The sequence below is a fragment of the Hirundo rustica genome, chromosome 10 (assembly GCF_015227805.2).
Source record: "Hirundo rustica isolate bHirRus1 chromosome 10, bHirRus1.pri.v3, whole genome shotgun sequence".
NCBI lineage: Eukaryota > Metazoa > Chordata > Aves > Passeriformes > Hirundinidae > Hirundo > Hirundo rustica.
The window spans coordinates 12,734,193-12,747,086 of record NC_053459.1 but is presented as its reverse complement, the minus strand read 5'-3'; the positions used below and the strand labels follow the sequence as shown (position 1 = coordinate 12,747,086).

At 52.1% G+C, this 12,894-nt stretch overlaps 1 protein-coding gene across 1 annotated transcript; it reads right to left on the bottom strand.

Moving 5' to 3' along the window:
- Positions 1 to 7,536: 7,536 nt before the first annotated feature.
- ZIC1 (Zic family member 1) lies at positions 7,537 to 11,840 on the bottom strand. Its single transcript, XM_040074115.2, has 3 exons — positions 10,715 to 11,840; positions 9,345 to 9,508; positions 7,537 to 8,928 (listed from the first exon to the last, which is right to left on the bottom strand). The coding sequence occupies exons 1-3, from the start codon at positions 11,688 to 11,690 to the stop codon at positions 8,731 to 8,733; spliced, it is 1,338 nt and encodes a 445-aa protein (XP_039930049.1). The 5' UTR covers positions 11,691 to 11,840; the 3' UTR covers positions 7,537 to 8,730.
- Between the last annotated feature and the right edge of the window lie 1,054 nt (positions 11,841 to 12,894).

Genomic DNA, 12,894 nt, shown 5'->3' with positions numbered 1-12,894 from the left:
AGTAGGTCTGAGAAGTGAAAAAACTGGAAGGGAAGCGCAAAAAGCAGAAAGTTGGAAAGGGGGATTTGTGTGTGTGTGCGTGTGTAAAAGCCAGAGGGAAATGCGAGCACAGCGCTCCCTGCTCTCCCTGGTCGCCACCAAAACAAAGATCCAGGAGTTAAGGGAGCAAAGCTGTGCCAGACCTACACGCACGGCTCCTCAGGGCCAAACCTCAGCTTCTCACTCACTCCAGCTAGCGACAAGGGTTAATGCTCCGGAGGGACAGGCTAGCCGGCCCCTGACACCATTGGCTAGGGAAAAAAAGCAGGTTTAAGGTAAATTTACAGACGCTTTGCAAGTTGCAAAGGGATAATTTTTAAATTAGTATAATAGTAACAATAACAATAACAATAACAATAATATTACTAACAGCAACAGCAACAACAACAATAATAATAGAGCCTATTCTTGTCCAGTTGGCTGAGAAGCGAGGGCACGTCCCCCTCCTCTGCCCCCGCAGCGAGCGCTGCGCGGTCCCGTCCTGGCGCAGACCCCCGCGCCTGCCCCAGCCCACCGGGGGGACCTGGTTATCTCTGGAAGCACAACAGAGAGACCCGGAGGGGAAAGGGCTGGGGGGAGGGAGGAAATGAAGCAGCCATGAGCACTAAATGCAAAGGTTCAAGCTCACGCTTGGAGATCAACAGTTTTCTTGGGAGCTAAATGATGGGAGCGGATTCCCACGCGAAGGCGTGGGCATGTGACTCAGGTGTGTGCCCGGCTGCCCCTGTCCCCCCGAACGCCGTTCTCGCGCCCCTGCAATTACCGGGGAGCTTCCCCTTCGGCTAAGAGGGAAAATGAAAGAAAGAAAAAAGCCTGGATGGAAAGCAGGGGGGAAATATGTATGAATACACATGCGTTTAAATGTTGGAGCAAATGGTGACAACAGTGCGCGCCCAAGACAAGCTTTCCACTTGGGGAACCGAGGTGAGGATCTGCCCTTTCTGAAATGAAAAGGCGACATGATGGACGTCGGCTTTATTGTAGCCCCTTGTAGTCGGCTGGGGCGTGCAGGGAGCCTCAGCCGTGCGGGAGGGGGGCACAGGCACTCCAGGTGTTGGCCGGAGAGGCTTCCACAGCCCAGCCGAGGCTCGCACACCTACGGGCGCGCGGTGGTCTGCAGCGCCGGGCAAGGAGGGGAGAGGGGGCGGTGGAGAGAGGTGGGCTATGGCGGAGGGGGAAGAGGGGCCAGAGGCTGCGGAGAGGAAATTTTCGCCAGGCGATTTCCAGTCAGCTTGGCTCCACCCTGAAGGGCCTTTCTGGGAACTTCGGGGGTGCTGGGCCGGGCCGTGCGGACGCGGCCGTGACCGGGCCGGGACAAGTGCCCGGTGTGACCGGGAGCCCGCGCGGGTTCCGAGGGCTTCTGCCTCCATCCTGCCCGCTCCCAACTGGGCTCAGGGGAAAGAAAAATCCACGTCACTACCAAGATACAGAAACATATTTCTGATACCACGGGATGTCATTTTACCACCGTACAAAAGGCTTTAAAATCACTTTGTGCCGCTGAACAATGAGTACTGGGAATTACTACTATTTGTTAAAAAATAAACCAAAACACCTACAGCCTACGAAGAAATAAATGCCAAGAGCCTGTCTTTCTTCCTCGGATCTATCATGCGATGTCAATATATCAGCAATAAAATATGATGGGCCATACAGTATCATGAGGTTTTCTTACGAGGAGAGAGACAGAAAGGCATCCATTACAAGAACCTTTCTCCCTTCCCCAGAGACGGTTCTCGTCTGGTGACTGTACCCGTCGCGTTTTGACATATAAACCCACGAAAAGCCACTGGGCCGGCGACCCCCGGCGCTGAGAAGGGTTGTGAGGAGGGGGCCGGGGGTTCGCTAAAGAGCCCGTTAAAGGAGGGAGGTCGCGTTTGTCCAGCGTGCAGGGGGAGGCTGAAAGCGCCCGGGCGCATCGCTGTGCGGCGGGGGCGCGGCGCGGCGGGGGCAGCCGCGGACGGGCCGGGCCGGGCCGGGCCGGGCCGGGAGGGTGCGGGCCGGGCGGGCAGCACGTGCGGCGGCGGCGCTGCCGTGCGCGGGCGCGGGGCGGGCGCGGGCGCGGGCGCGGGCGCGGGCGCGGGCACCCTCCGCGGGCGGCGGGGCCGCGTCATAAATATTCAACAGCACGTGCAGCCGCGCCGCCAGCGCGCATGCGCCGCCGGGGCTGCCGCCGGGGCGCGCGGCGGGCGTTCGCGCACACGGAGTCAGACAGACAGACACACGGACAGACACACGGACAGACACACGGACAGACACACGGACGCGCATCACGCGCACACAGCTCGCCCGGAGCACTCACGCGCTCCCACGGCGCTCACACACACACCTCAGGCGCACGCAGATGCACACACGCGCCCGCATCGCTCCCGCGCTGCTCACTCACGCACAGAGCGCTCGCACAAACGGGCACACGCCCCGCTGACACTCGCGCACCGCCCCCACGCGCGGCCGCGGTTTCCAGGAACCGTCCCCAGGTGGTCAGAACCGAACCTCCCCGCTGCCCCCCGGCCACCGAAAGGGGCAGCGTCAAACACAGAACACATGTCCCGGCGGGGGGAAGCTTGCTGATGTGGGGGTATTTTCCCGGGCTTATTTTTTCTGCACTCTTTGGTCATATTTCCTCACGGGATGTTTGGAAGTGAAAAGGGTTCTAAAGGCTCTTACAGTCCTGCCCCGTGCCAAAACACAACTTTCATTTTCTTGCTAAGCGAAACCGTGCCCATGCCTCGACAAGCGGCATGTGAGGACTCGGACTTGAGAGTGCCCCATTGATCCTGCGCCCTGCCTCGCTGCAGCCACCCCAGACAGTTAATTCTGTGTTTGGGTCCCCAGATGTAAACACATGCACAGTCACAGATGCACACATAGAGCATTTTTTTAATAGCAGTTTCATAGAGAGGTAGTATGGTCGTATATATCTAAAAGGTAATTAATTTGATTTATTATACTTGAAAAATCCTGTCTGCAGTACGGGCGTCATCTGGAAACTTCATGCTATTTTATACTATCGTTCTAAAGCCGAAATAAATGTTATGAATTGATGACAGCTTCCAGCTGCATGATAAAAATAGCCCCTTCGCTTCACAGGATCGTGTTTCATGTTATCGAAGATGAACCAAATCTGACCCATAGACGCTCGCAGCAGGGGGAAAAAAAAAAAAATGATACTACATAAAAACCTGGGCCGTTTTTAATAAACAATGCTCCCTAAAAAGCAGTATCTTTGCGGTGAAATGGAACCCACCTTCATACGTTCAGCAGGTTCGGGAAATCAGACCTGCCCCTCATTCAAAACAGAAATCTCAATTATTAATCTTTCTGGGTGGATTTGGAAATTACACCCATTCTGTTACACACGCCACCCATTGTACAGAAACATTTGCATTGAATAACAGAGGTTCTTTGAGCCTTCGAAAACATACTTCCGTGTGGACACATGAATATGTGTCTTTCTAGAAACACCGCTCTTTCTTTACGTGCAAATGTAGATATAGAGTGGTAATGCACAGATACGCTCATATTTATAATACAATCAGCAAGGCGAACGGTGATTTCGGCGAACTTGTGTGCATCTGCGGCAGTGACCGCGTGTCCCGCGAGTTGCAGCCGCAGCACAGGCGATGTCCGTGCCCAGCACGGGACCCCCGCGCCCGCGGAGCCGCGCGGGACGGGGACGGCGGAGCCGCTCCGCAGGCCGGGCTGCGCGGCCGCGCCGGGCCCCGGCCGGGCCTCTCGGCGTTCCCCGGCCTCTCCCCGGCGGCAAAGCCCCGCTCGGCGGGGAATCGCCGGCCACCTTTTGAGGAGAATGTGTTGATTCCCGCGGGAACGCCGCGCTGACCGCGGGGATCGAGCCCTCCTCTCGAGGTGCCCGGCGCGCACGTGTGCGTGGGGCGGCGGGCGCGTCCCAGCCACGGGCGGGCACGGCCGTGGGCTGCTCGGCAGGCGTGCCGCGGGTGCGAGCGGGGTGCGTGCGTGTGCGAACGCCGATGCAAACTTTGTAACGGTGATGCACGGCGTGCCCGGTACATGCACGGCCTCCTTCGTGGGCGCATCGCTCACCAATTCCTCTCACTCGGAGCTCCGGCGGCAAAACGTACACGGGTTCTTTTAGCCTCAGGTCACTTGAAATACTCTGCCCTTTCCAGAGATGATCTCCTTCCCCGTCCTGCCTGCTGGAAGCGGGCTTTGCGGCGGGGCTCTGGCTCTTCGCCGGCCGCGCCGGGGCTCCTGCGGCCTTGAGCGTGCAGCGGGGCTCTGCGTGCCCGCCGCCCCGGCCCGGTCCACGGCCCAGCTCGCTGTTCGCTGCCCTCAGGAGTTGCTGAGACAGGAGTAAGAGTTCTGGACACAGGAAAACTTACAAAGGCAGAGCCGTTTATCAGAGTGGCCAGAAAAGCAGTGGATGCTCCGTGCATCAGTCCAGGGACTGCTGCTTCCTCACGGCTAAAAGAAGGGCAATAACCAGACGAGGCCAGCGCGGAGCGGGTGTCCCCATTTCAAACAGTGCCTGGACTAAAGAAGCTAACTTTGCCTTATGATGCCGGACTTGCATCTTAATAAATTCAAGCGATCACTCACAAACCATTAAAGCGACCTGAAAGGCGAATCTTTCGCGGGGGAAGTGGAAGCGCCTGATTATTGTTTTGCATTTAACTTTCTGCGTGCAAACGGCACAAGCACGGCCAGGGGTTGCCATCCGAGAGGGGCCAGCACACACAGCCCTCCACACACACACCCCAACAGCCGCCTGCACACTCCCCCGCCGGCACTGCCGTCCTGCTTTGGGTATATTCAAATACTCCCCCGCGGCGGCGGGAGCCTCCGCGGGCGCGGGAGGCTGCGGACGGCAGACATCGGACCCAAGCGTTAGTCTGTCCCGGACCAGGCAGCGAGCAGCGGCGCGGAGCTGTCGGCACGGCCTGCCGTGGGCTGCGAAAGCTACTTTTCCCACGCAGGAAAAGTACCGAGACAGCATCTCCAGAGCCAGGCATCGGAAAGAAAATTATGGCCTCCGCTGAGGCTGGAGAGCTGGGGTCGGCGTTTCTCCTCGCCAGCTTTGTGAGTAAATCCGCAAAGGGAGCCTTGCTAGAGGAAAGTTGACTTTAGAGGCTAAAACAGTGCAGAAACCGCCGAGAGAAACCTCACAACCGCCCTGCTTGAAAAACACCCCTCTCTCTGCCGGGGATTTCAGAGCACTGCTCCCCTCTCCAGAGCCAAGCGAATAGCACAAGCACCAGCATGGCGTGGACTTGAATTCAACGCTAACAATTCCAGCCCCAGTGATCGTCGCTAATTCAGAACATACACGGGATGGAGATCAACCAGTATCGCACAGATCCCCCTCGCCCCAGATAAAAAACCTACAGCAGCAGCAACAATAACACTAGGATCATCCTTTCTGCTGTAGGACGCTCAAACAAACCTCAGACTGAAAGTTTAAAAGAATACTCATTAACCAAGAGTTCCAAGACACACAAGTAACAGATCTGTATTAACCGACCACTAGGGACTTTACACAAGTTCAAAGAAATTTGCAATACGCATCTTTAAAATATCTCACCCTCACCACATTTCTCCGGGTTTACTTTACAGATGGGTGGCTCAGAGAGCTCAACGATTCTTTTTTTTTTTTTTTTTTTCCTTAGATACGCTCAAGTTACATTTTTTATAACCAGTGCCCGATAAAGTCTCCGGGACAGCTACCCTGAAAGACTCGCAACAAGCAACATTTTCGGCGCATGAAACACTTTTCCCCCCGGCTCTTTTGCCCGGTGGGCTACATTTCCTCAAGTCCCAACACTTTCTGCCCCGGTCCCGCTGGGCTCCAACTTTTCCTATCTCGCCAAACCCTGCAAGGTGGCGCTCTTTTCATTGAAAACTGATATTAGCCTTATAATAATAACATTTCGTAGAAAGAAAAGTTAAAGCGGAGCCTTCCCATGGGTGCTGCAGGGAGCAGGCGGCGATGCCGAACTGGCAGGAGTGAGGCTTCGGATGAGCAAGACAAACTCTCTCTCTCTCTCTCTCTCTCTCTCTCTTTTTTTTTTTTTTTTTTTTTTTTTTTTTTTTTTTTTTTTTTTTTTTTTTTTGAGGTGGGAGTTGAGGCGTGTGCTTTCGGGCAGTGGAAAGTCTCTGAGGCAGACCCCCGAATGTCACGGACAAAGAGAAATTCTTGCGGAGGGCTGCTGAGAGGCAGCGGGCTGTGCTCTGGGCGGGTTACCGCCGGGGCTGCGGAGTGCCCGCACGAATGTGAGGGGAGAGTGGCTTCCCCCGCACCCCCGCCCCTCGAGCGGTTAATATGGCTATTGACTCGCTGTACACATAATATTTCTTTAAAGAAGCTGTTAAAGTGTCATCTTGGTCTACTGGAAGGTCAGTTTGTGCAATTCACTCTATGACATATCACAAGCCCTCGCAGCTTTAGCCAACCTCATGATTTGTGTTGTCTGTTGATATGTTGTCTGCTTAATGGGGCGATCATGCAAGCTACAACCAGGAACAAAGCCCAACAGTTCCAACAACCGTAGCTAAGTTAGTGGAAGCAGTACAGCTTGCAAATCTATCAAACTAAACTGCAAGGAAGACAATCTGATTTAGAGAAAAGGCGTTCTGCTACAGTCATTAAGCACAAGTAATTTAGATTTTTTATATTGTCTTCTCATTTACAAATTTACTGTATCAACGCCAGCCAATGGAACGAATTTCTTAAGTAAATGAGAAATAAATAAAAGAGATAGAAAGATAATCAAATTACATAAAATAATTCTTATTCCCTAGATTTATTTTTTAGAAAGCTATTAACACTAGCAAAATTATAGTAATAATAATAACATAACATAAGAAGTAATTGATTTAAATTAACATCACGTTTTAAGGAATATCAGGAAAGAAAAAAAAAAAAAAAAAGAAGAAAAAAAACCAAATAAAAAATACACATAACAACAACAACGGCCTTCGTGAAACAGTGCTGTACTTCTTGGAGTAAAAGGCCCAAGGAAAGTCATGAATCCACTGCCTAAGAATTAGTTATGGTCATAAATGCCTTAAATTAAAATAGCAACCGAAATCTCCTCTGTTTTAAATCTCCTAATATATGTTATCCGAATTAATTTAATTTAGGGACCCAGTCTATGCAGATTCATGGACAGTGTTGGAGTGGAATGCAGCACTTCTCGTGTAACAATTCCCCACATTAATATTTATGTAGCATATGCAATCTATTTCTGTTATTTTTATGGTTGTTATTCTATGTCTGCAAAGGTCATTTAAATTATACTGCGGCCGAAAATTTGTTTCATAAATTTTGATATAAATACTAATTACACACTATAGTAATGCCAGCAGGGATCCTTTCATTTATCACATTTATATCACCTTCGCTGCTTTAGTGATGACATAATGGAAAGCAGTGAAAAACTGGGACAGTTTTATTCTAATATCCTAAAGCTAGTAGGAGTTGTAGCAGGTTGACTTAGTGAATAAGAATTCCTACCACAATTCTTAGGATTTAAGAATCTTTAATAAGGTACGAAATGTTACCAAACAGTTCTGTAAACTAAATTTTACATACCAATTCTTCTAGCCATAAATATTGAATATCTTGTAACAGGTATAACCGGACCTTTACATGCGGATAAATATGGAAATTAGGATTTATATACATTATGTTCTTGTATTTGCCAAAAGCAACGGACAGATATAGTTTATATCTTTTTTTTTTTTTTTTTTAATATCACTTTACATAAACAAATGTAACAGTTTGACACGCAGATCCAGGCTTTCACTATACGAATTTCTTGACAGGACGTGTAACAACATTTTACTGCACTACTTAGACTGGACTTTGGGACGAAATGTTGCACTTTATACAAAAAAGCACATTAATACCAATAATATTCTGTTAGATCGACGTTTAGACTGTAATAATACAAAGTAATTCACATTTTGATACACATTTACTAGAACATTCTTGCCATTCAGTACAAATAGTTGAATTTCTACCTCTTCCCTCTGCCCCCCCACCTCCTCCTCCCCCCCGCCGCCGCTCCCGCCCGCCCGCCCCTCCCCCCACATATATGCAAAGACCACAAATCCACATATCCCCTTATTCAACTTGCGATATAACTATTTACAAAATCAAACAGTACACTTTTTTTGTTGTTTTGTTTTTGAAGCTAATAATTCTGTATTTACAAGAGGGGATGGGGGGGAAGGCCGCTGCCCGAGCAGACATGCAGTTGGCGATCTCTAATCAGTGGTTTCCAGTAAAGCCCTACACAGTTGGCATTTGCCCTGGTAACCTTGTCTTCTTATGCATTCTACTAACCCCTTCGCCTACCAAGCCTTGGAACAGAGCAGAACAGTCAGAAAAAAAAAAAAATTAAAAATAAAAAAAAAAAAACAAACCAAAAAAAAAAAAAAAAAAAAAAAACACACCAACCACCACTATTTTTAAAAAGAGAGAGAAATAATAGAGGAAAAAAAAATATTTTTAAAAAATTAAGTCTTCATTTTACTCAGTCCTGGGTCTACTGGCAGCATTTTACTTTTGTTTGCTCATTTAAATTTTGATTTCAGAGTGTCCATTATTTTGGAGTCTTTAAATAGGGTAATTGTTTGCTCGCTTGGGGCTTTTTTGTTTTGTTTTGTTTTGTTTCGGTTTGCGTTTTGTTGTTGTTTTGTTTTAGCGTTTTAGACGTACCATTCGTTAAAATTTGATGTAAGCGTGCTGTGGCTGGACGTGTGATGGACTGCGGAGGAGGAAGGGGATAAGGAGCTGGCGGTCTGGTTTTCTGTGGATGGAGACACGATGGTTGGAGGGGTGGAGGACTCGTAGCCTGAGCTGGCGGCGGGAGAAGGCTGGGACCCCTGCGAGGACGATTCATGGACCTGCAAGAGAAAACCCGGGCAGAGATAGAGAGCGGCGGCGGACGGAGGCCTTCGCCTGGGGATGCGCCAGACAACGGGACCCGGCACCGGGCCCCGGGCTCGGGCTCTCCTGCGGGGCTCCCCGGCGGCCCCGGCTCCGGCCCCTGCCCGCCGGGAGAGGCCGGGCCGCGCCCCCCGGCCGCGTCCTGGCGCTGCCTCCCTGCCCCTCCCCGGGTGAACCGCACCGACCGAAGGCCCCGCGGCGGGCCCGGGCCCGGGCCGAGCGCGGCCCGGCGGGGCGGGGGCTGAGCGCGGCGCGGCGGGCCCGGAGCCGGGGCCCCGCCGGCCTCGGGCCGCGCTCCGCCCGCAGGCACGGCCGCGCCGGCCCCGCCGCCCTCCGCCCGGGCAGGCCCGCAAGCCAGGCGCCCTCCATTTACCTTCATGTGCTTTCGGAGGGAGCTGGGGTGCGTGTAGGACTTGTCGCACATTTTGCAGAGATAGGGCTTGTCGGAAGTGTGCACATGCATGTGCTTTTTGCGGTCGCTGCTGTTTGCAAAGCGCCTGTCACAGCCCTCGAACTCACACTTAAATGGTTTTTCACCTATTGCAGAGGGAAGGGGGAGGGGGGGGGAAAGGGATCTGATTAAGCAGGGCCGGTTGGATCGCTCATTGTCACCGCACCGCCGGACGGAGCTCGGGGCTCCATTTCAAACACTTGCAACTTTCTAACTTCAGCGAGGCTCCAATCCCAAAACCTTTCTTCTAGTCTCTATCTTTTCCGGACCTCCGGCTTCCACCAAGTGCCCTTTTAGGAGAGCGGGGGAGCTAAACAACTTCTTTTTTTTTTTTTTTTTTTTCTTTCTTCCCTTTTTTTCCTTTTTTTCCTTCCTTTCCCTTTGGAGGGGCGAGTTTCCTTTCAACCCCAGTCCCGGGCACCTCTCCCTCTTCACAACGCTCCGAGCGAGAGAGCAGGCGAGCTGGGATATTGCACGCGATCCTCAGCGCCTTGTTTCCGATTTTATAGCTCGTTCTCCTAGTATTTTACTCTCTCGCCCACCCCAGCCCCCTCCCCCCATATTTTCTTGCAACATTGAAAATTATCCGGCCCGGGAAATCAACGAGAGGGCAGCTCCGCAAACCCTCGGCAAAGCGCAGGGGAAAGCGGCTCTGGCTTTCAGCGCTCGGGGGTGGGAGCAAGGGGAGATCTCTCTCCCGGCCAGAGGCTGCTGCATTCCCACCTCCCACGAAGGAAAAAGTTCTCAAGAATACCGGCGCCTCCCCTCCGCACAACAATAACACAGTAACGCGCCGGGCTCGGTTTGTTTAATATCGCTCAACGGAATTAAATATTTACCAAGCCCTGAATTGCAGAGAGGAGACGAATGAGCTGCCTGCAACATTTAGCACAATTTCTCATCGTGCCACAGCCAAAACAGCCGAACGATAATTAATTAAAAGCTATAAATTTAAACAGGACAGGTTGCTGCGATCCCCCACCCCACCCCCTCCGCCCTAACAATTCCAGCAGCAAACCCCGCCGTCCTCCCCCTCTGCCTCGGCAGGGATCGTTTTCTTTTTGTTGCTGCTGTTGGCGTGGCTGTGATCGAGCTCGTTTTGCAGCGGAGCTCCGAGCCGGCCTCTCCCGGAAAAAAAAAGCAGTGGTCTCTGGAGCAAACCCCCTCCTCCCTGTGCGAGCCCCGGCCGAGCCGGCCCCCGACCCCTCCGGCCCGGCCCCGCGTCCCGCTCCGGCCCCGGCGCTCGGCGCTTCCACTCGCAGCGAGAAAAGCGACAGAGAAGGTTACCGTACCTGTATGAGTTCTTTTGTGTATTTTGAGATTCTCTGATCTGGCAAACACTTTGCCACAGCCTGGGAAAGGGCAGGGGAAAGGTTTTTCACCTGTGTGGACTCTGATGTGATTTACAAGTTTATATTTGGCCTTGAAAGGTTTCCCTTCTCTTGGACACTCTTCCCAGAAACATATGTGATTGGACTGCTCGGGTCCTCCAACGTGCTCCACCGTGACATGAGTCACCAGCTCGTGCATCGTGCTGAAAGTTTTGTTGCAGGACTTTTTGGGGTTTGACAATTGCTCGGGCTCAATCCACTTACAGATGAGTTCCTGTTTGATGGGCTGCCTCATGTAACGAAAGAAGGCCCCTGCCCCGTGGTGGGCTGCCATGTTCATGTTCATGTGGCCGTAGCCGTGCAGCTGGGTCGAGGCGTAGTGCTCGGAGCGGGGGCTGGTGACCTGGCCGTACTGGTCGGGTCTGCCGTACATGTCTCCGGAGAAGCCCAGGCGCATCTGCCCGTTCACCACGTTAGGCGAAGCGTGGCTGGTGGCTTGTTCGTGCAGCCCCGGGAAAAGTATATGTCCCGCGGCATCTGTGTGTCCGTGGGGTCCGGCGAAGCTGCCGGCAGCGGAGGCGAAGAGGCTGTGCTGGGCGCTGGCGGCCGCCGCCTCCCCGAAGCCGCGGTTGCGGAACAGAAAGTCCCGGGTGGAGTTGAAGGCGGCGCTGGAATAGGAGCTGACATGGGTCGGGTGGTGGTGGTGCCCCAGGGCCGCCGCCGCGTAGCCGGGCGCCTGCGAGGTGAAGGCGGTCTGGCCGGCCGAGGCCAGCTCGTGGGTGCTGGGGTTGATTTTGAAGGCGCCCATGCCGTCGGCGAAGGGGTTGATCCCCAGCCCCACTTCTCTGTCCGTGACATCAGCCGTGGAGTGGTGGCGAGAGGATCCGAAGGTAGTGACTCCTATGGCGGGATACTGCGGTCCAGCATCCAGAAGCATCTTCCCAGCGTCGATGCAGCAACCAAAAAAAAATCACGCGCGCACACACACAACGCGGAGAGAAGCAGCAGCAGCAGCGGCGGCAGCGAAAACACCCTCTTTGGAAAGTCAGCGACGATCACCACCAAAGCAACCACATCAAAAACACCCCCTTCGGCATCAGCGCAGAGGGAAGGAAAAAAAAAAAAAAAAAAAAAAAAAGGGAGGGAAAAAAAAGAAAAAAAAAAAAAAAAAAAAGGCTGGTGCGGAAGGGGGGAAGAGATCTTCGCAGTTGCAAATAATAATAATAATAAAAATGTTCCCCAAAAATATTCACTGTCTCTCTGCTTTGACTTTTCAGGGAGGTTTAAGTGGGGAGGGGGGGGTTGGGTGAGCTCAAAAATAAACTGGCTGCAAATAACAATAACGGCGAGAGTTCAACACAGGCAGAAAAAAAAAATTAAAAAAAAAAAAACCAAAACAAAAAAGAAACTTCCTTCAGTGATTTTTTTGGCTATAGGAATGTTGCAAAGTGGCCGAGAGATTGTTTCTCTCTCCTCTTCGAGCTTCCCCGCACTCACCCGATTTTTTTTTTTTTTCGGGGGGTTTTTTTTTTTTTTTTTTCGCTCCGCAAAAAAAAAAAAAAAAAAAAAAAGGCGCAAATCATACACAATATTGTCTTTTGCGGTTTATCTTCCTGGGGAGAAACTTTCACCTCCTCAGCCGGGCGGTGAACGCGAGACTGATAGCGGCAATCATTCCTGCAGATAAATGAATTGAAAAGACGACACCGTCCCCCCCCTTGATGAATGGGAGCCGGGGGCGGAGCGCCGTGCGGGCGGACGTGGGCGCGCATTGGCCGGCGCCGGCTCCCCCTTCCCCGCGTCGCTGCCCCCGGCCCCGCCGGCTGCGGGCGCTGATTGGCCGCGCCGCCTCATCCATCGCAGGTATTGTGGCGCCCTGACACCGCTCTGACAAACGGGGCTGCGGCAGCCCCAACTTTTTTTTTTTTTCTTTTTTTTTTTCTTTTTTTTTTTTTTTTTTTAATATATATATAAGGCTATTTTTTTTTTCCCCTGCTTTTGCCTTTTTTTTTTCTTCCCCCCCTCCCCCCCCCCCCCCCCCAAGAAAATATTTCCAGGGCATCTCTTTGTGTGTATGTGTATGCTAAGGAAAAAAAAAAAAAATCTACTATTATTATTAGGGTTATTTTGTCCCCCGCTCT